The following is a 23,421-nucleotide window of genomic DNA, read 5'->3' as shown; positions in this document are numbered from 1 at the left end:
AAAAATATATATGTATATATATATATATATATATATATATATATATATACACACACACACACACACACACACACACACACTAATAATTCACATCACCTATCAGGCACTGTCAACTCCGGCAGACTTCTCTGTAGCCTTCAGGCTACCCTTCCTGGATTGGAGGTTTGAAATCCCCGCCTCCAGGAAGTGCTGGCAGTGATTGGTTCTCGAGCGCAGCGGCTCAGCCAATCAAAACCAGCGCTCATTGAACCAATCACAGCCATCGAAGACTACAGAAAAGTGTGCCGATGCTGACACCGCCCGATAGGTGATGTATCATCTTTTTTTTCTGATGCAGATAGGGCAGGACTTTCAAATGTGAAAGCTGCATTGCACGAAAACCGCGTTTTCGTGCGATGCAACAGAAAGGAAGGCTCCATAGAGAATCATGGGCTACAAAATATCACAAATTGCATCTGTATAGCACGCCGTGATTTTGTATTCTCGCAATGTAGCAGCCTACAAAACATCGCTCATGTGGCAGAACCCATTGGAGAGCATGGGCTTCACATACATGAGATTTGTAGAATTGCCGCATCGTGAGAAAAATAGTACGATTTTGTCACCCGTATGGAAATGGCCTGGCAGATTGGAGGCAGAGAAGAAGAGAGGGAAATTGATTTCTACCTCATTGCTTTTTTTGCCTTCCTCTGGATCAACATGAAGGATGGGTGTGGGGGGGGGGGGGGGAGGGGTGGCTAGGCTGAACTGGATGGACATGGGGCTTTTTTCAGCCTTACATACTATGTTACTATGACCACTACATTTCACTGCTTGGTAACCATCTGCCTCCCTTCATGGACATCATGTACCCCCACAATGATGGGATACTCCAGCAGGACATTGCATTGGGCCCACGTTGTCCAGAATTGGTTTGAGAGGCATTATGGAGAGTTTCTACGAATGGGTGAATGTACAGGTCTCACCAACATGAGCCCAACTGAACATTTATGGGAAGTGGTGAAGAGGTCCACTTGCACCAATAATTACCACAGAGCTGTGGGGGGCTATCCTGACGGCTAAACAACCATCCAGACATCTTCTGTCCACTTGTGGAATCGATGCCATGTCAACTTGTTGGCACTTCGCTGGGCTAGAGGGGGTTCTATACACCAGTGGTCCCCAACCTTTTGGCACCATGGACCGGCTTCAAGCAAGACCATTTTTACAAGGCCCAGCAGGGTTGGGCGGGACATGGGCGGGGCTCTGGTTATATGGTGCGGGGTTATAAAGGGGGTTGGAGTTTAGTGCATACTTATTTAATTATGACATTTAGAATGTCCTGGCAGTACACACATAGGGCAGTATAATATATCTCCCCCCCCCCCCCACCCCCACCCTGCCTGGCAGCACACGTAAGTGTGCGCCGGGATCAGCTCGATTACCAGCGGGGAGCTGCGGCGCCCCCGCTGGTAATCGCTTCAGTGGTGAGCGGCGTCAGCACGCCACGGGCCACGTAACACGAGGCAGCGGGCCTTGTGTTTAGAACAAAAGTTCCCGGCGGTGCCGTGGACTGGTGCTAAACACCTAAGGGCCCGGCCCCGGTCCGCGGACCGGTGGTTGGGGACCCCTGCTATACACTATTAGTTACTGTCCCATGACTTTTGGCTCATCAGCGTATAACATTGCTTGGAGTGGGTTTGATTACAGTAAATAGTTGATATTCAAGGGGCCTGATTTATATATACATTTTGGGCAACATTTATGCAAGACTGGCATTTTCCATGCCAATCTTCCATAAGTGATGCTGCAGTAAGATACACTACTGTAATAAGGTGCAATCCACAAAAAAAAAAAAGAAAAAAAAGTCCCATCATCACCAAACCCATGACCAAACAAAAGAAATTTGAAACTAAAGACAAGACGAATGGCTGTTGTAAGAAAGCTTCCTCTTTAATAGTCTATAGCAACGTTCACACATAGTAATACAAGTCGTATAAATAACCAGTGGAGCTCGTTGCTCTGCGACGGGATCACAGGCGTAATCGGAGGAGTGAAGCCCTCTGTGGAAACCATAGAGAAAAACAGAAGAAGTGGCTTCAACCGCTGGCTGAAATGTTCATCTTAGAATGGCTGAGGTAAGTGCTTCTGCTGCCCAGACAGGAGAGGCGGCCATTCTCCCCAGCAGTCAGGCCAATCACAAGTCGGCATTCACTTCGAATTTACATTTTTTTTTTTAACCGAAAAACAGTGATGACGGGGAATTATTAACGTTTTTTCCCGCCAGCATCCAACTTTTTGGGGGGTAAGGGGCAAGTCAAGAGAGAACCCGGAGCTCGGAGAAGGCGTCCGATGCCTCCACTATATTGTAAACAGGTTACTCTGCTATGTACTAGTATATACTGGGGCACATATATAAAATCAGGCCGGTGATGCGACATTTCTGCCCAATAAGGCGGCACTGAAATTATGATCTAGGCATTATACTTTTTTTCAGAGGATGTCAATAAACCACAATTTCCAACAGCGGTTCCTGAAGATATACTGATTTGCACATTATACATACATATATATATATATATATTTCTGGGTTCAGATGCCAAGCCTTATAAATGCAGCAGCAAGCGAGTGAAGAGCCCTTATATGGAAGAGTTAAAAATCCAGCCTCGCTCCCGGTCGTCGTGCTTTGAGTAAATCAGTTTACAAAATATATATATTTTATCCCCATATTAATCCAGTTAACTTCCTAAAAAAATTAGGAAAAGATTGAAACTAGCACTTCATGAAGTTGCCCCACTTCTAACAGTTTTACTGCAGGAAGCAGACAGCACAGTAGATTGTTCAATGGTCCAGGTTGGTACTGCAGTGAATGAGCCTGCAGTACCAACTCTGGCCACTGCACAATGTATGGAGCAGTCTGCTTCTGGCAGCAAAACAGCTATAAGTTGGACAGTGGATAGCCCCTTTAAAAAGGGTTGCATAAAGATCCCAATCCCTGTTCATATGTCCTATTAGAGTATATGAACGTCATAGAGAAGGATCCCAGAAAGGGGAGCCAATCAGTAAGAGGGGCTCCCATCCTGGTACTACAGGACGACCATTCATAAGAGCAGCTGTCCTGTAATACTACACTTCCCCCTGCAGCGGTCGCTGTCTGGGAAATGTGTAGCTGGCCTAGGCATACCCTGGCAAAACCAGCTGGTCGCCCGGGGTGCTGAAAGCAGGACACCAGGTGATCAACCGTTCCCCACCAGCCCCGATTTCTGGAAGGCATTGTGCATCTTTGCACAACCCCTTTAAGTCCCACCCATTGTGATGGCCGGCCTCTTGATCTAAATATATATATTACATGACTTCTACTTATTTTAGAGAGACTCAAAGATGATAGCGGGACCCACAGCAGGATCGTGATGGATGCTCTTTGGCATTAGTTTATGCATCTCAGTCTCAGATAGAAGAAAGAACAGTTTCTTCAACAAGAGTGCAGGGGGTAATGTTTCTCCTTGAGGAGAGCATCACAGGATGTAAGGAGTCTTATAGGCCATGCAATGCTCCTTGGGAAAAAAGCTATGCAAATGAGCGATAGAATAATCCTCCAGTGTCACCCGTTGGAAGTTCGCTGCTCTAGGAGTCAATATCCAAACTTTTAGTAGGTCTTGCGTATTCTGGCCTTGCTGCACCATGTGACTCATGCGCCGCTACCTTCCAACAGATGGCGCTGTGAAGGTTTATTTCATCGCCGATTTGCTTCACAAAAAACGAAATGTGATCGGGTTCAGACACTTTGTGTTATATTGGACTCTCCTGGAAGCGCCCAGCCCTTGAGAACTACAAGTCCCTGCATGCCCTGACTCGAAATGAACCCTAAACGCCATAAGAGTCAGATTAAAGGAATTTTACTAAAATATACATATATTTCTCCTGTCGCTTCATAAAGGGCTATAAACATTATGCCCTCAGCCGTGTCTGGCCGAGAGCTTCCACCGTCTCAGTAGTGGATGCCCTTAAGTCATAGCCTGTAACTTTAAGAACTGCTAACATTTTTCCCTCCCCAACCCCAAAAGAAACTCTTATAGATAGTGTGAAAAATGAGTTCATGTGAGCAGACAACCGCGTTCTATCCACATACATACGGGGAACTCCAACACATCCACACCTATCAAACATGTATAGAACAGCTCCAGCCGCCCAGCAGGGGGTCTGCTCCTCATGGGGAGCGGACGGAGAATCAGATGCACCTAGCGGTCGGGTCTCTGCACGCAGAATACTTTCGCCGTGTGATCCCCAGAGGCGGTTACCACAATGGAGGCGTCCCTGAAACAGAGGAGAAGGTGAAGATACATTGTTGCTGCGTCATGGTGAAAGATTAGAAAGAAAGAAAGAAGTTTATTATTATTTTTTAAAGGGAACCTGTCACCATTTTTTGCACCTGTTAATTCGCCAACTCCGCTTAGACACCGCCGACTCGTATTTCAGAAGTTATCTCATTGCCCACCCTGTGCCAAGCATACCCGCAACTGGCAGCTTTTATTTTTCTGATGCCGCATGTAAGTATCGGGTGATTGGGGCGTGACGCAGGGTCTCACAGACTGTCCAGCGGACCAAACATCGCCCCTCACTCTGCAAGTGACCTGGAAATATCATCAAAGTCGTGGCCAAAGTCTGGCGCCAGCACCGTGACCTCGGCGCGTGCAGTCGGGAGACAGTAATCCGCCCACAAGGACAGATGTACTACGTATGCGTCGGGCTCCGAGATCACAGCGTTTGGGCAACATTTGGCTGTAATCATGTGGTGAATGTGTCCAAACGCTTGCAGAGTAGGGGGTAGCATTGGGGGAGGGGTACAGGGTTTCACAAATTGGTCTGGCCCGATATTTACATGAGGTGCTGGAAAAATAAAGCCGTATGTTTGGCGCAGGGTGGACAAGGTAACTTTTGAAGCGCACACGTCAACGTGCGGACTGGTTCCCTTTAGGCCTCATGTCCACAGGCACACACGGATTCCACATGGGATATCCCGCACGGAATCGGCCCGTGCCCACGGCGGTGACCCTGCGTACCTGTGCGCGGAATTGGCGGCCGAAGCACAAGCGCAGTACAGGGGTTTTTTAAACTCCTGCTTTCCCACGGAATCCGTGTCCCATCCACAATGTCAATGGAAGCCATGTGTGCGGGAACCGCAGTAAAATGAAGCACGCTGCGATTTTTCATCTGCGAGCGGAAATTGCGATTCGTGTGCATGAAATTTAAAAAAAATTTAAAAAACGCTTTCCATAGTGTGTTATGGAGGGTTATGGCTGCGGAATCTGACGCGGAACACCAGCTCCGGAGCAAACATCCGCCTGCGTGCGCCAGACCTCATCGAGAGTCCAGGAAGGACATGCAGCGCGTGAGAATACAGCTCATCAAAATAACGATGGAGATCATTAGATTGACGTGAGAGTTCTGTTCACCTCGCAACGCACAAAACTCACGCTCGTATGAATGTAGCCCAACACTGCAAAATAACTATCATTTACTGCTCAGCAGGGGGCGCAGGGGGGAGGAATCCCCTAAAAAAAGGGGGAAAAAAAAAAGTCAGCTCGGCCAAGCCTGGAGTTCACGATCGCAGCCGTCCTCCAATGCTGGAGACATGCGGACGCTCTAACGGGGATCATAACCGATCCTGCGTGTGTCCAGCGTCACTGCTCTTACGCCATGAGCAGCAGAGGCGCGGGTATGATCCCTATCTGGATCGTTTTTATGTCCTGCTGAAAATTATCCTTTTTAGGCTGCACAAAAGCTGTGATCAAAGTGCGACTGCAGCTTCCCACGGGTCGATCATCAGGATCTAGACTGAATTTTACTGCAGGCTGTAAAGTGAGCTGCTTATTCTTTGCATCAGTCTGCAATGTAATGTTTTGTGGTCAATAAATATGAAACAGCCATCATATTTCATGCAACACAAACCACTCCCCGCTCATAAAAGGTGCATTCTGGTACTTTCCTCTTCATACATCCGCAGGCTTCACATAAACCTTTACCGGTGACTCTTCTGTCCGGGACGATTACTCACTTGTTAAGTGCAAAGTCCAGAATCTCGGCGGTGTGGCCGAAGTATTCGCTGATCATCTTTCCTGATCGCGAGTCCCAGAGCCTGACAGCCCCATCCAAGCTGCAAGTGTAGACCACCGGCGAGTTGTCCTCCCACAGAAGCTGCACGATGCCGGACTAGAGGACAGAGGGGACAGACGTTACACCCCACCCATCATCGCTCTATGCAAGGCTAGGGTCACATGACCACCCACGAAGGGCGCAGAGAGACAGCGCAGCTTCACCACCCATGCGTTTACCCCAAGGAAATCTAAATAATTCAGATACGTGGGCCAAACAGGACGTGAACACGAAGCATCAAAAACATCCAACACACCAAAAAATGAGCAAAATTATTGTAATTACAAACTAGTAAGTCATGATGAAACAAATCCCAAAGACGACCCCCGGTGCACGATCCCATAGTCTTATCCCGTGTCAGAAGGCAATGAAAACAAATCATACCCCATATGAAGACATGTGATATATTGGACCTATTCACATGGATGCAGGGAATGCACTCATAACCCAGTTTCCATGAAAATAAGACAGGGTCTTATATTAATATTTTCTCCAAAAGAGCATTTTTAGCTGCCTGAACACTATTTGAACTGACTTTTTAAATTACCCATAACTAGGGCTTGTATGTCAAGCATCCTCAAAAATCATGGTATCGTGTCTGCACGGCACAAGAGCGCCACGCCAGCACGGGCGTAGGGTGGCGTTCACAACAAAGCAGAAAAAGCACCCACTTTACTATGCAGAAATAGATCACACCACTCCAGGCACGATAGATGGAAAAAGCCTGTCGCTTTCTAAACAGTGCTTAAAAAACGGGGTAGTCGTCCTGGTAAGGACGGACCCACAGCCTTCACCTAGGACTTGACTTTCCCTGAAGAGTAACCTGGAGGGATGTAAGAAGCTGAGAAAAGACTAAGAAAAAGGGAAAACAACCAAAAACTAGCTGAATGTGGAAAGCTTTCATCCAGGACGGAGGTTATAACCTGCTCCAACAATTTCCTTTATTTGAACTGAATCAACAGCAAGGGCGAAAGATAGGGGTAGGAATATAAAGGCCTCCATACCTGCTGATAGGTAGCGCAGAAGGAGCCACACCCCAAACCCTCTCACAGGAATGACTCCCAGATAGCATAGCAGGATGCAGCGTCCAGGTAAATAGCAGCCACCAGGTCTGTTTCTGCATGGTCGCCACCATGCCACACTGCCATCGCGACTGACACATGCTAGATGTATTGGGTATAGGTAATGCCTTCACAGATGTAGACATGCAATGTTAAATTAGTATGGTTTTTGATGTATGCTCTGGGGTCCCTGCACTCGCCTGCATTACTTTGGCTTCCATTTCTAGCGTCTGTAGTTACGACTGGTCACATGATGCGGTCCTGGAAGTGAATGGTGGCACATACTCCGGGGGCATAACCCCGACGGTGATCACGGCAGTGTGCCAATTTCTCAACTACATACACCCAGCTTCCTGTGTCTATGAACGGTTGGTGCAGATATGTGCGTGGGGCTTCCCAGATTCCCTCTGCATGGGTCAAGTCCATTTACTAGAATTCTTGCCCATGCACTTTAGTTCTGCGTTTCTGGTCATCTCCTGCTGGCATCTCCTTCGCACTGGCGCTTTATCTGTATATTCATTTTCGTCATTTGGGTGCGATCTGTATTCATTGCCTTCTGACATGAGATGAGACTATGGAATCGCGCACCGAGGGTCGTCTTTGGGATTTGTTCCATCACGACTATATCCTTTTTACTAGTTAGTAATTACAATTAAGATATTTCTATTCATATTATGGCATGATAGTTTTTCTGCTTGGCGTTTTTCTTGCTGTGTGGCCATCTTATAGGATTGGGCATTTGATGATATTTGTGGTCATCGAATACCCCGCTTGTTTCTCGGTTTAATAACGATGTGAACGCAGCCTGGATAACCCCCTGAGAGATGCAGCTATATCAAGCCACACAGCTCCAAACCCCCTGCATAGACATACATTTAAAACAAAGTTCTGGATGCCTGCAGCCGCCACTAGAGGGAGCTCCCTTCATACTGCGTATACAATGATCTTAACAACAGAGAGCTCCTTCTAGTGGCAGCTTCAAATCATTTCCGTAAAGGGGATTTTGAGCTTTGTATCAGAAAAACAGGATTTTTTGTTACTTTTCTCGGATGTTCTGTGGGTTTAGCTGCTGCCACTAGGAGGCGACACGAAGCAAAGGGAGAGTTGACTCCTCCTATCAGCTATACCCCTCCTCTAGTCACTCAGCTAAATCACTTTGTACACGAGCAGGAGGAATGGGAAAAGCCCAAATGCTAACTGAGTATATAACTTGAAACAATCTTTGACAAAATGAAGAAGTGAAGGGGGTAGCTCAGAACAGAGAAACGTCCGAGTCCCCGAATGGGTGGGTGCTGTGTCCCCCAATGAACATCCGAGAAAAGGATTTAATGGCGAGTAACAAAATCCTGTATTCGCGGCTGTTATTGGGGGGGCATTCAATTTACATCCTTGGACGGCAATCCCACGGCACAAACCAACATTTATAGTGCTGCAGTTTCCAAAAGGGCGACTACAAGCATCAAAAACTCGCCAGGCCTGAAGGGTCCAGGAGGTGTAGTCAGAGGTCACTCACTTCGTGCTGACACCGGTGTCGCAGAGTCTGTGTTGAGATGTCATAAACTGCCAGAGTTCCATCCAGGTAACCGACTGCGGCCAGAGGCAGCCTGCAAAGACAGGAGAGCATCAGGAGCTTGCAGGAAAGGAAACCTACCCAAGAGATCTAAGAGGTCCCCGGATCCTGCAGACTAGTGCTCTGATAATCCAGCAGAAGACAAACTGTGTTACATGCCAGACTATCAGGATTAACTAAAAGGAGGGGTGTCAGAGTAACGGAATTTTATGGTGATCATAGTAAGAACAGAAAAAAGTTCAGGCGACGGAATGCAAGACGTACCAAGACAAGCAAAACGGGAACTCCCGGAAATAGCTTCACCGACTGCATTCTGAAGTTTAGTAAAAACACCCCTTAGTTATCTGTAAGCAGCGCTCTAATGATCTAATGATCACCTTAATTTCTATAGCCCCAACATATGCCGAAGCGATGTACACATCAGACATTATATACAGTATTAAACCAACAAAAGAGGGGCACAAGAGCTTACAATCTATGAGAAAATAAGGGAGGGGGGCGCCCAAGAGCTTACAATCTATGAGGAAACAGGAGGACTCAAGATGTAGCAGTGCTTGTTCTGTATGATGGTCAGACATCTTTTATATAAACAGTGTTGCATATATGAAGCTGTATGAGCCGCTCACCAGCTGCTGTGTGTACAGATATGAGGTGTAATGGGGTGTATGGTATGTGGGGATACAATGGGATCAGGTTCTGACAGAAAATGTAACAGATGGGCAAACAGATAAAGAGTTAGATTAGGGGATGTCGAAGGGTTACTATGTGTTTTCAGGGCTCATTTATAAAACTTAATGTTAAGCGTAACAGAATTGTCCAGGGTAGCGCATTCCAGAGAACTGGTGCAGCTTGGGAGAAGTCTTGGAGATGGAAGTATGGAAGAGGTTACTCTGATATTAGCAGAATGGAGAGCTCTGGCAGGGTGCACAGAGATGAGAGGGAGATACAGGGTGGTGCAGCACTGTGGAGAGCTTTATGGATGAGAGTATCGAGTATATATTATATTCTGTAGTGAATAGGCAACGAGGGCAGCGCCCCCCCCTCCCCCCGAGCAACGAGGGCAAACCCCCCCCAGGCAACGAGGGCGCGCGCCCCCCTCCTTCCCCCAGGCAACGAGGGCGCGCGCCCCCCTCCTTCCCCCAGGCAACGAGGGCCCCCCCCCCCTTCCCCCAGGCAACGAGGGCAGCCCCCCCCCCTTCCCCCGGGCAACGAGGGCAACCCCCCCCCCTCCCCCGAGCAACGAGGGCAAACCCCCCCCAGGCAATGAGGGCGCGCACCCCCTCCTTCCCCCAGGCAACGAGGGCGCCCCCCCCTTCCCCCAGGCAACGAGGGCGCCCCCCCCCATTCCCCCAGGCAACGAGGGCGCCCCCCCCCCATTCCCCCAGGCAACGAGGGCGCCCCCCCCCCCCATTCCCCCAGGCAACGAGGGCGCCCCCCCCATTCCCCCAGGCAACGAGGGCGCCCCCCCCCCATTCCCCCAGGCAACGAGGGCGCCCCCCCCCCCCCATTCCCCTAGGCAACGAGGGCGCCCCCCCCCCCCATTCCCCCAGGCAACGAGGGCGCCCCCCCCCCCCATTCCCCCGGACAACGAGGGCGCCCCCCCCCCCCATTCCCCCGGACAACGAGGGCAGCTCCCCCCCTTCCCCCGGGCAACGAGGGCAGCCCCCCCCCTGGCAACGAGGGCAGCCCCCCCCTTTCCCCAGGCAACGAGGGCAGCCCCCCCCTTCCCCCAGGCAACGAGGGCAACCCCCCCCCTTCCCCCAGGCAACGAGGGCAAACCCCCCCCCCTTCCCCCAGGCAACGAGGGCAAACCCCCCCCCCCCCTTCCCCCAGGCAACGAGGGCAAACCCCCCCCCACCCCCCGACGCAGGCATCTGTATAGGACAGAAAGAGGAGCCTGGCTGCTGCGCTCAGTATAGATTGGAGAGGCGATAGTTTAGTGAAAAGAGCGTTCAGTAGAAAGTTACAGGAGTCAGGACGAGAATGGATGAGGGCAACACTAAGGAAAGGGCAGATTCTGGAGATGCTTTTGAGGTGCAGGTAACATGGTCGGCCCCACAACACACCGGACTTCTCTCCCCAGCTGCATACAGGTAACAAAGGCTTTCCTTACTAAACTCTGAAGACATTTCCCATCATCTAAGGAGCGGTTAATGGAACTTTATTACAGCGGTTTCAGAATATGCAGCATGTCTATTTATCTTTTCTTTCCGCCGCGGCCGCGCTCTCCTCTGTGGGAGCGCCAGCCGCAGCGGAAAAGCGAGCGGCCGGGCCGCTTCAAAGCCACCGTGGGTTTTTCCGTGGCGGTTCTCCCGGCGGAAATCTCGCGGTTTTTGCTGCGGCCAAACCGCAGGATTTCCGCCGGGAATACGCCCCGTGTGAACCCAGCCTTAGCGTCTACCAGAAGCCCTTTATCCTCTCAGGCCGCTAGTCACTTACGCGCTGCAGAATCCAACAGTTTCCACAGAATTGGTCTCCGCTTCACCTTCTTCCCGTTTAGAGGCTTTGGATACATTACTTTCTGTCCGGAAGACACCAACCACCTACAAACATGGAGTAACAGACTATTAAAACAGACTGCAATACATACATCACAGGAGCCCCAGCAGCGGACCCCCAGAGATCGGTTGGGGGGATTCTTAAATTTAAAACAACCCCCAATGATTGGAAACCAAGATGGGTCAGACATTTCACCACTTCCATGAACCAATGCAATCCACGTCCGGATCAGGTCCGCCAGGGGAGGAGCCCCTCCAACGCAGAAGCACTAGATACAGAATGGGTGTTCATAAGACAATCTTTTTTTAGGAGGACCCGTCACTTCTCTTGAAAGGTCCGCCTTAGTACAGACTAGGCGATATACCCACGTGTTACACAGCGATGTAATGAATAGGAGTCCTGGAATCACAGAGCAGCTTTCAGTTTTCCTCCGCAGTATAAAAAAAAGAAAAAAAGAAAGCTGCGCTGTGATTGGTTGCTATTGGCAACTAAAATTACAGGGGAAGTCAGTGAGTTTTCAATTTTTAATTCTGCCAGTATTTGTCGCCGGGGGCTGAAGAACAATCATGCAAAATTTCACTTAAGTTGGACCAAAACTGTGGATGTGTGTAGGACACAAACAGATTTTTTGTTTTATATACAAGATCTGTATTCTTCAAAAAAATAACGATTTTGGATCATCTGCACTTAGATCTCCTAGAAATGTATGAATACATTGACATCTGGGCGTTACCTACAGAATGTGACATTATCCAATTAGTGCCGGCAGTGTAGGAACACAACAAGGAGAACGGTAACACCTAGTTGTCATATTACTCAAAATGTTCAGGAGGAGCAACAGAGGAACGGCACAATATAATAGAGTTATACGGAAAAAGAGGCAAAATAGTCGTTTCATGAAGAATACAAGTAAAACAGACGTGTCAGGAGAGGCAGGGGGCCTTTTTAATGTGTAACTAAACTTTTAGAAAACTTTTGAGGTGTTAGGAGCTTTTATCGGTGGTCCTGGTTCTGAGACCCACTCATCGATCACTAAAACGAAGGGGTAGAAGAAGAGCTCATCTGAAGCGGTGTCTGATCGAGTCTCACCAATCATAGCGCTCGATATAGTACGTTCGCCGCTTAGTTTTACGATCAGTAGAGGTCTGAGGACTCAAAGCCCCGCCGGTCAAAACTTCTGACATGTCAGGAGTTTTCTAAGTTTAGTGACCCTTTAAGTCTTTGTTCACACAACGCGCTCATTATGCTGCAGGAGTGAAGATGGCATCCCCTGTTCATATGAGCTGTTAGGGCATATCAATGTTATAAGTAGGGGCCCCTGCTTGGTCTCCCCCCCCCCCCCCCCTCCTCTACGGCTATAATGGAGAGCTGATGTGTGAGACTCCCATCTGGGTTGACCATACGCAGCCCTTGTAATTACAGGACAGTCATCCATGGGAATGACCATGCTGTAGTACTAGATTTCCCCTGTAGTAGCTTGCTGACAATAAGCCTTCTTCAGCAGTATCAGCTTGGTGTGAGGGGGGGCTATCATTTACCCCAAGCCCAGCGTTTTGAAAGAAGTTGTGCATATTGGCACAACCCCTTGAAAGGGTTACTCCCAAAATCAACTTATATCACCTCTCCACAAGAAAGGTGACAAAAGTCTGATCGGTGGGGGTCTCATTGCTGCAACCCCCACCAATCCCGAGAATGGGAATCCTTTGCCCCCTTTTTCCATCACTGAGCTCGCTGCACCCACCCAGCAGTGATCAGACTTATCACCTACTCTATGAACAGGTAATTAAAGGGGTTTTACCAAAATTGCCTTGTAATTCTTCTACGGTTACACTACACCGAGCTGACAGAGGGAAATCCTTACCTTCCCAGTGACCACGTTCACCATTTTGGTGTCGCAATCTACAGAACCGGTGAGAATCAGGCTGCCGTCGGCATTAGAGGACACACACGTTAAAGGTCCAGAATGAGCATCAGTACCTAGAGAGCAAGCCACAGAGGAAGACAAATGGTGATCAGCCATCAACACTGCAATCAGCAAGAGGAAGAAATAAAGCCGCAGCATCGGATATCTAATAGAAAGTTCTATCTACGAAAAAAAAAAAATGAAGAAGTTATGCATGAGGTTAAACAAGAAAACTAGACAGGAGTTCCAGTTTAATGTTGTAATTCACCAAAAGTCCACTAGGAGTGCTGCAGTACAGCGATGTATCATATTTACCCTTCAGGACATGCAGAGTGCTCCCCTGCTTGAGGTCCCAAATCCGCACACTTCCATCTTCATAGCCAACAACCGCTTTCTTGCCTTTATCACAAAAACAAAGAGTTAAAGATCCGATACATGAAGGTGAATCTGAGCTGCAGAGATGAACTATTGCAACACATAAAATATATAAACACAGAAGAAGAAAAAACATTTATAGAAAACTATGATAATTAGCCTAAGAAACATCAAGTTATACCCACCATCTGGTAAGAACTGTCCACAGGTAGCCGGGCAGTTGGGTCCTTGGAAAGTTTTACACTCCCCACTGGGTATTTTCCACATCCAGGTATTGCCATCTGCTGTCCCACAAAGCAACACATGGGCACAAGGATGCCACTCCAACCACTGCAAGTAAGCAAACATACAAGAATACAACTCCTATAATACTGCCACCCCACATACAAGAATAGAACTCCAGCAGGAAATGATGTGTTGGAGCCGCAAAGCAGAGTACCCAAATATGTCAATGCATAGAATTAAAGGAATTTCCTCTTTATTGAAGCCACACGGGCATCAAGAATAAAACTCCTGTAATACCACCCCCTATGTACAAGAATGTACTATAATACCGCCCTCTATGTACAATAATCTCTTACCTCTAGGTCAGCCACTTCAAACGACCAGATCTCCTGTGCGTCCTCCACCTTCCACACCTTGATGAGACCGCTCATGTCACCTGTAGCCACCATGGTGGAGTCATGACTGAACGCAGTACAGGTGACAGAGTCCTTGTGACCTGAAACCGTTAACAGACTGTATACTATATGTGGCCCAACACAGGATTCTACAGATTAACCCAGTAATGTATACGCCATAACTGCAAGATCCAACATGGCTGTGTGCACGCGGCCTTCTGTGCAGATACCCAGAGGAGCCGGGAAGGCGTGGAGTACATGAGGAAGTTTGCGCTTTTGCCGGGATATGGTACTGAACCCGGCGCAGGAAATGCCTAAGTAAGTTTCCCCCGTTGTAAGAGTCCACCATACACCCCACTCACCGGCGCACTCAAACAGCGTCTCTCCGTCGCTTATTCTCCACACGCAGGCCTTGTCGTCTTCTCCCCCCGTCACCGCCAGATTGCTGTCCTTGGGGTCCAGACTGACGCAAAATACAGAATCTGATGGGAGAAAAGTGGAGACAGCCGGCAGACATATCAGAAGGGTCATCCGGAGAGGGGGAATCCTTACCTGGACTTACCGGGACCCCCACTCCGGCCCGCCTCACATGCTGTAGACCCCTTTGTGCCCGGCCAACAGAGACTGGGAAGGGGGCTGCTCCATTATTAAAATGAGACAGCCGTTCCCCCCGCCACAATGTGATGGGCACAGAGAGGGGCTACACCATGTGACCCAGCGTTGGGGTCAGAAGTGAAGGTCTCGGCCCCGCAGGCCCAAGTAAGGGCCGATCTCCGCGGTGGTCCGCACTCATTATAAAAGATAGAACATTCGCATATCTGCTCAGAGCGGATGGAGGTTGCGATTTCCACAAGTGGAAATAAAATCGCAGCATGTTCTCTTCTTGTGCCGATTCCGCGTGGACGGCTTCCATCGATGTCAATAGAAACCGTCCGACCTAGAGGATGGGCTGCGGGGACCCGCATCATCACCTAGCGACGGCGCGGGATATACAAGTATTTACAAAAATCTCTACTTCGCATGACCGACAGCGAGGGTCCGTGGTCATCCGCAGTAAAGATAACTCAGGTACGCGGGGGGGCCGGACGCAGTCAGGGCCAGATTCCGCTGCCGGCTCCCGTTGGTGTGAGAGCGGCCTTAGGTGTTCACCTCCCTGGACAACCATTAGTGTAATACTGGATATGAACACTTGGGGATATCGACTCCCAGATGACACACAAACTACCAGGACAGGGGAGCGGTTTACTGTATGCGTGTCACAAAGGATTGTCTAGATCTGTGGTATTTGCAGCAAACCCTCAGCTGTGAGACATCATACCGGTCTCGCTTATCAAAACTGTCTAGCAGTAAATCTGCCTTGTTGCCCCTAGCAACCAATCAGAGCATGCCCCTAGCAACCAATCAGAGCTCAGCGTTCATTTCTTAACCTACTGTGGTAAAATGCAAGCTGGTCTGTGATTGGTTGCTCGGGGCAACAAGGACATCTTACTGCGAGGGCCCATTCATACCAGCGCATTTCCTGTCCGTGTTCTGTCCGTATTTTTTACTGGCCAAACGCAGAAAATCTGATGGATACATTAAAGTCTATGAGAGCTTACGAAAACCAGCAAACACGGATGTTACATGCGTGTGCTGCGTTTTCTAGCATGTAGCCAGGGACATCAATTGGCCTTCTTGTGCGTGTAAAAAACGGATGATACGCAGAGCAGCAATAAATACGCAGGCAACGCGCACAACACACAGCGAAATCAGCTACTGTTTCCCCGACCGACATTGCGTCCGCCTGTATGAACGAACCCTCAGGCCGTATTCATGCGGCGCAGAGCAAGTTGCACCCCGAGGTTCTTGGCGCGAGCCGCATCACCTCCTTCCACGAGACTCGGACCGTCAGTCTGACTGAAAAATCACTTGTATGATAACCTGTTTGAGTTCCATCTTTCCGCGGGGCTCTCGCCATTTCAGACGTGGACAGAATCCCGTGGAAAGCTCGGCCGCGTGAGAAGACCGCTTTGATTAAAGAGGCCTGTGCATTCTGGATGTAAACAGCACCGCTCCCCCAGGTCATTCACTGACAGCAAGCAATGATCTTGAAAACAGAGGATTAGAAAGATGCAGAACTTGTACTTCCACAAAGCTGGGACTGGAGGAAACTGTCAGCAAGGAGGCGGCTGGGAGTGTGTAAAGCGGTCCCGGCACGTACCGGTGTGGTTGGAGTACGTCAGCTCGCTGTCGTCGTGCGGGTCAGCTCCCTCCTCCACGCCCTCATCTTCCGTCTCCCATTCCTCATCGCCCATTTCTCCATCTTCTGGTTCATCTGCAAAATCCACGTCCTCCATGTCGCTGGCGAGGTCATCTGAGGAGCAGAGAGAAATGTTAGCGGAAGACATCATCACATCCCAAGACCAGTCACCATGACAGAAGTGGTGCTGAAACCCGACTGTGTCTGACACCTCCACCCGCCCTACATGGCCACCTATGACTCTGGACGTAAAGGACAATGTTCTCTTTCCCTGACAGCAAGCAGAGGTCTTGAAAATGTTCAGGAAATGAAACACAAAGGGGGAATCTATTAGGGCATTTGGCCAGAATTCTGTAAGATAGAAAAAAGTTTACAGTTTTGTTGTGTGTCTGTTTTGGGCAAAACATTTAGAATTTTTTTCCTTTTCTGAAAGGTGGGTGTGGCTTAGTGAAAGTGGTCTCAGTACCCCCCCCCCCCCCCCCCCCCCAAAGTCTAACAGGTCTGTATTCACACAGGCTGAATCCAGGCCAGATATTTCCAGCATGAACTTCAATGAAAATCGGCATCAGAATTTCATGTTGCTGCCACAGATTTTTTCATAGCAACTCGGTCCAGTAAACTGAAAGTCATCTGTGCCTCACTGTCCAGAGGCAGGGGGGTCTGATAGATCCAGACACCCCTGACCACTGCCCTAATGATCAAGCAGTGCGCTGGTCGATCATCTGCACCGTCCTCCTTGCTCTCCTGCCCAGTGCCCTCCAGCATATAACACCGGGGATCACTCCCACCCCCCGGGGTGCAGGTCCTCCTCTGTACACACAGGGACAGGCAATAGCACAGATCAGAGGGCCTGCAGCAGGACCACAGATGCCATAACCAGCTCATGTATTAATGCACTTGTATGTGGGATGTAGGGTTAATAAAACCAGGGTTTAACACCCTAATTTTTTTCCATAAATCGCATTCCAGGAGCCACAACTTGTTTATTTTTCCGTCGGACGAGCCGTATGAGGGCGTGTTTGTCGCGAGACATGGATTTTTTAATGGCATCATTTTGGTAATCTGTAATATATTGTGGAACTTATTCATTTAACCCCTTGAGTGGCGGGTTTCCTACCACCCTGTCGTGCCCACCAGGGCAGGTTTTTTAAAATGGTCTAATCATTGAATTTCAACTAATTTTGCAGTTGCGTCTCAAGAGCCATAACTTTTTCATTTTTCCATTGACATGGCCATATGAGGGCTTGTTTTTTGCGGGACAAGTTGTGATTTTTTTTAAACAGGGGGGAGGAAAAAAAGAAATGGGGAAAAAAGAAAAAGGGGCCATGTCATTAAGGGGTTAAATAATGCATTAACTTCCTTCTCTGGGTCATTACGACGCATGGATACCACATGTGTGATTTGATTTTTGATTTTTTACAAAGTAATGGGAGACAAGTGTTTTTATAATTTTTTTTTGTCCCTTTAGGGGACTTCCACAGGGACCCATCAGGATCCCTGATCAAATTCCGGGGGTCCGATGGTGACAGCCCTTTACATGCTGCAGTCACAGCCCTTTACATGCTGCAGTCACATAGACTGCAGCATGTAAAGGGTTAACACAGCAGAGATCAGAGGTTTTCTCTGATCCCTGCTGTAAGAGCTGGTACCTAGCTGTCCTCTGACAGCCAAGCACCAAGCTCTCCCTGCCACAGAGACCATCGGCTTGCTTCTGACAAGCCGATGGTCTCTATGGCAACCTGTAAACAAAGCAGGAGATTGCCGGCATATCGGCAATATCTTCTGATGGTTTTTCAAAGCCCTTGCTTTGTTCTCTGTGGGTCTGTGCAGGCAGAGCACACTGTCACAGCTTGTGGCATTGTGCTCTGCAGCTCCCATAGTGATACACAGCCCAGAAATCTTCCGGGCTATGTCGCTATGAGCAGTGGAGCTCGTCCCGGAAATTTTCCGGGCGTGCCACTCAAGGGGTTAAGGGGAAAAGAAAGAAAGTCTTCAATTTTTTCGGATTTCGTTTGTTCGGCGTTCCGTGTGCAGACTAAATCCTGCGACATTCTCTCCGGCCGCACGATTCCGGCGACACAAAGTTAATCGTTTGTTACGTTTAGCTTTTTTGTACACAAAAAAAAAAAATCTTTTTTTGAAGATTTGCTTTTGTGTCATCACTAGAGATGAGCGAACGTGCTCGTTTAGGACAATTACTTGATCGAGCATCGCTTTTTTCGAGGCGGGGTGGAGTGGGGGGTAGCAGGAGGGAGCTCTCTCTCTTTCCCCCCTAACACCTCCCGCTTAGCCCCGGCACCCCCTGAATCTTTTCGCCCGAGTAGGCAGTTACTCGAAAAGAGCGATGCTCGATCCAGTAATTGTCCTAAACGAGCACGCTCGCTCATCTCTAGTCATCACATTCCAAGAGCCGCAGCGTTTATTATTTTTCCATCGAGGACTTCTTCGGGGTTTAGTTTTGACCTCCAGTCTTCATTTACTCAGTTTTGGGGAACAGATAACATTTTGATTGTTTTTTATTCCATTTTTTTCTAGAGGCAAAACTAACAAAATCTGCAATTCTGGTTTTTATTTTTCACAGCATTCCCCATGCGGTATAAATAATGTTACATTAATGCTGCAGGCGGTGCGAGAACACCAACACCAAATTTAGAGAGGGCGTTTACTGAGGGGGTTAAATAACGTATTAACTTTTTCCCCCGGGTCATTACGAACGCAGCAATATCCAAATGTGTGATTTTTTTTTTTACATAGTAAAAGGGGGAAAGGCGGGGTTTTCACATATTTATTTTTTTTAAACATTTTAATACTTTTATTTTTGTCCCACGAGGGGACCTGAATACCATCACACTTTATCATTCACCTAATACACTGAGATACTTTAGTATAGCGGTGTATTAGAATGGCTATGAAGCTCAGTCAAAGATTGACTGCGTAAAGGGTTAAAGAGACGGGAATTGAAAATGCTGCAGAATAAAGCCCTTAAAACAGCAGCCATCAAAAGTCATATCTGCGGCCGTTAAAGGGTTAACAAGCCAGATGCAGATATGTGAGCGCGCACACGCATGTAGCAGAGCTGTGTATGCTGTATATAATGTGAACCTTTGCACTCGCGCCATTGTTTGAATGTTAACGCTATAAACCGCGCAGCGTGCGTCACGTCTGCAGATCCCGCGCAGCAGAATTCCAAACCTTCTGGGTGACATTTCTTAAAATCTCCTCTACGTGGCACGTAGAGTGAATGTTCTGTGTGGAAATTACGCATGACAAAACCGCAGTCTGTGCGCCATTGTGTGAACAAACCGAACTTGGTTAAACACCGCTTACATTTTGGCCTTATTCGCACGACCGCAGCCATTTAGCTGCACAAAAAAAAAAATCACGACCATCTGAAGCATTGGATTCCAATGTATTCATTCCATACACTGGAAGCTCCCATAGACTTCAATGGAAGCTGGATAAAAGGGAGGGGGAGGAAGTTTACCTGCAGCCAACGGTGGGAAAAGAAGACCGCCGGCTCTACTTAAAGGGGTTGTCCCGCGCCGAAACGGGTTTTTTTTTTCAATAGCCCCCCCGTTCGGCGCGAGACAAACCCGATGCAGGGGTTTAAAGAAAAAAACGGATAGTACTTACCCGAATCCCCGCGCTCCGGTGACTTCTTACCTACCTTGCGAAGATGGCCGCCGGGATCTTCACCCACGATGCACTGCGGGTCTTCTCCCATGGGCTCTGTGCGTTCCATTGCCGATTCCAGCCTCCTGATTGGCTGGAATCGGCACACGTGACGGGGCGGAGCTACGAGGAGCAGCTCTCCGGCACGAGTGGCCCCATTCAGAAGGGAGAAGACCGGACTGCGCAAGCGCGTCTAATCGGGCGATTAGACGCTGAAATTAGACGGCACCATGGAGACGGGGACGCTAGCAACGGAACAGGTAAGTGAATAACTTCTGTATGGCTCATAATTAATGCACGATGTACATTACAAAGTGCATTAATATGGCCATACAGAAGTGTATACCCCCACTTGCTTTCGCGGGACAACCCCTTTAAGCATTGGCGGTCATTCCTCCTCCTGATTACAGGATTCATAAATCCCGCCTCCACAAAGCAATGGCTGTGATTGGTTCTTTGAGCGCCGCGGCTCAGCCAATCAATAAATTCTGCCTTCACGAAGAACCAATCACAGCCATTGCTTCGAGCGCTGCTCAGCCAAGCAGTGCAGCGCTCGAAGAGCCAATGACAGCCATCGCTTCATGGAGGCGCTATTTATGTATCCCCTAAGCAGAAAGTGATCCTGTGTGGGCATCCAAGGACCGCGGGAACCGCGCCAGGGCTCTGGAGAGCAGCGGAAGGGACCTGAACCGAGTCTGCTGGGCAACGTGCTTTGGTAAGAAAAACCAAGATTTCCGTTTTGGTCCGAACCGCCTGGTCGTAGCACAAGGATTGTAAAAAGTCAGCGCCATGTCCTCCACAGCATGGGCTCCCATTAAGGCCACCTCACACAAGCGGGTTTTTACTGCGTATTACGCACGCTTTTCACGCGCATGTAATACACAGCAAGGCGGCTGCACAAACCCTTCTTCTTAGAGGCCCCGCCCCCAACCACCTACCTGGGTCCGGTTCGCCTTCATTCAGCTCCAGCACTTCAATGATCTCTTCATCCTCATGAAAGTCCACGGCGGCTGCGGCCCCTTCTTCCGGCTCTGGACTGGCCGATCCAGACCCTCCTCCATTGCAGGCGCCCGCTCCTTCCATCGCCTTCCGATTACCAGGACACAGGGTGACAGTCAGCGCTGGCGAGAGAAGAAGGAACATGTCAAGATGAGAGCGACAGAGAAACCGTACCCCACACACGCGGTTAGGCGCAGCCTTGATTTTTTTTTTTTGCTTCCATTTCTGCCGCCTCGCAGTGGTGCGTATACACGCCGCCCGTACGCAATGTAATTCCAGGCCCACAGCGAACAATGGGCTCACACGTATACACGCCGCCCGTACGCGGAAATGTGAGCGGAACTGCGCAAGGCAACATATTTGATTGCCTGCGAATTACCGCGTATCACACGTGCACACGGCAATCTTATGCCCGTGAGTCCGGCCTTACAGAGCTGCCAGCTTACCACTTTTCCACCCCCTCCCCGCCCATACACCCAAGCATGCGTGCATTTTTAATAAAGGGACTAGACCACCGCCAGACCCCTCTGGAAGGGGCTTATCTCCCTGAAGTCCAACTGCGCAATCCTTATCTCCACAGCATCTGCTGTCAGGAAGTCACACCTACTCCGGATGAAGGCTTCCCAAAGTAAGGGTCGTGTAGAGAGCTGGTAGAGGTAAGGTGGTGGGGGTGGGGGTGGGGGTGGGGGGGTGAGGGGGAGGGGAGGTGGGCGCGGTCGTCACTCTTCAGTGCTGCGTCGTCACACTTTGCTGCTTGTGTATAGCAGACTCCTACCCGCGGGTGGAGCGCCCTCTTGGACAGCGTTTACATTTATCACCTGGCGCCCGACAGGCTGTCTCATGTAAAAGGTTCCTTCCACGACTGGTGCGAGCCGCACACAATTGGTTGAAGATGGATACATTTCGATAAGTCTGTAGGGAATCTCTCAGGCTGCCATTGCGCCATTTACTTCCGTGTCGCTCGTTCTCCGCTCTCCAGTGTTTTTAGCGTTGCTTTCATCTCTGCAGGGTCTTTTCAAGGCGATACGGTAGAGCGGGGCGTCACGAACAAGAGTCCGGCCCAAAACTGAGTCACGCCGTCCGAGGGAACCCCCGATGTGGAGGGTCAGCAGGTGAACCTAACGCCGTGCACAGCGGTAACACTTTTTTTTTTTTGCAACGCACTTTTCAAAATCCGTGTGGAAAATAAAACGTGTCGCATGCAAGTTGCATCCAATGCGATGCTGCAGCGCGGCGGGCCCTGCGGAGAATATGCCAGACCAAGGGGAAACTCCGTCGGTGAATGAGGCCTAGAAGACGGGGCAGAAGCAACTAATATACTGCGCATCACGGCCGCCGACACACCGGGGGGTTACTGACAACGAGTGGATGTGGATATATATATACTCCTTCTAGGGGGAGGGATGTTACTGACAATGAATGTACTTTCAGCTTCTGTTCCTCATCATTCCCAGGACCCGTTTGCTGTCAGTGAATAGGAATATTGGGGCAAACTTATCAAAATTTCCCTCAGATGGGAAACTGTCTTTGTTGCCCATAACAACCAATCACAGCGCAGCTTTCGTTATACCACAGCAGTCTATGAAATGAATGCTGCGCTCTGATTGGTTGTTATGGGCAGCAGCGTTCTCATTAGACAGATTTGATACATGAGGTCGTTGCTGTTTACTTTCTGACCCTGCTTGCTGTCAGTGACTGGAAGATTGCTTTGCTTGTGCCTGGAGGCAGGAAACCTCTAAAAGCCTGACCGTTCTCACCGCTGAGGGTTTGTTACAATGGCTTCCAGTCTAGACACTCCTCTGAGCTGCACACATCTGCAGCACACGTCCCCCTCCTGTGCCGTTACAATGTATCAGTCCGCCATCCGCACTATTTACCTCCCAGAGGGGATGCAGTTGGAATAAATCCTCGGCTGTGGGTTTCTGCCTCCCGATGTCATTAGGGAGGCGTCCAGTCACTGACAGCAAGCAGTGATCTTAGAACCATCACACAAACTTGCAAAAGTGGAGGTTTTTTTGGTGTTTGTGAAGAAGCCCAAATAAATCCTATGACAGGGCACAACAGAGGCAGCCGCCACCTCGGACCCTGCGGGACGCCAGACTCTCATCTGACCCCCACCGCGTGATCCTCTCCCCCCCCCCTACATGCCTCAGGTTGCAGTGCGGCCACCAATAAGCGCCATATTTGCTCCAGAGCCAGTAAGCTGGATGAAGGCACTTACGGTACAGTGTAGCAGTGCAGTGATTGCGGCGCCGGGCAGGGACCCCTTCCGATGTTTTCCGGCCTGGAGCTGTTGCTTGACACACGTGGGCGCTCCTCCTTCCGAGAGCACCGTGCAACCAAACCTTAGC

The 23,421-nt window shown here is 49.4% G+C and overlaps 1 protein-coding gene across 1 annotated transcript; it reads right to left on the bottom strand.

Moving 5' to 3' along the window:
- Window positions 1-1,911: 1,911 nt before the first annotated feature.
- Window positions 1,912-23,421, bottom strand: LOC136576161 (angio-associated migratory cell protein-like). The gene is made up of 12 exons (XM_066575233.1): window positions 23,292-23,421; window positions 21,010-21,192; window positions 16,361-16,513; window positions 14,523-14,642; window positions 14,122-14,261; window positions 13,726-13,870; window positions 13,481-13,564; window positions 13,124-13,239; window positions 11,203-11,306; window positions 8,707-8,797; window positions 6,035-6,189; window positions 1,912-4,293 (listed from the first exon to the last, which is right to left on the bottom strand). Exons 2-12 carry the CDS (start codon window positions 21,152-21,154, stop codon window positions 4,218-4,220), a joined length of 1,329 nt encoding a protein of 442 aa, XP_066431330.1. The 5' UTR covers window positions 21,155-21,192; window positions 23,292-23,421; the 3' UTR covers window positions 1,912-4,217.

This window comes from Eleutherodactylus coqui, chromosome 8 (assembly GCF_035609145.1).
Source record: "Eleutherodactylus coqui strain aEleCoq1 chromosome 8, aEleCoq1.hap1, whole genome shotgun sequence".
NCBI lineage: Eukaryota > Metazoa > Chordata > Amphibia > Anura > Eleutherodactylidae > Eleutherodactylus > Eleutherodactylus coqui.
Note: the sequence above shows the minus strand (reverse complement) of the source record. Positions and strands in the feature narration are given on the sequence as shown.

Coding starts and splice junctions, on each gene's coding strand:
- LOC136576161 (XM_066575233.1), bottom strand. CDS start 21,154: ATGGAAGGAGCGGGCGCCTGCAATGGAGGAGGGTCTGGATCGGCCAGT. Junction 14,643..16,360: donor GACGTACTCCAACCACACCG/GTACGTGCCGGG, acceptor TTCTCCCATCAG/ATTCTGTATTTTGCGTCAGT. Junction 11,307..13,123: donor TGAACGTGGTCACTGGGAAG/GTAAGGATTTCC, acceptor CCATGTTTGTAG/GTGGTTGGTGTCTTCCGGAC.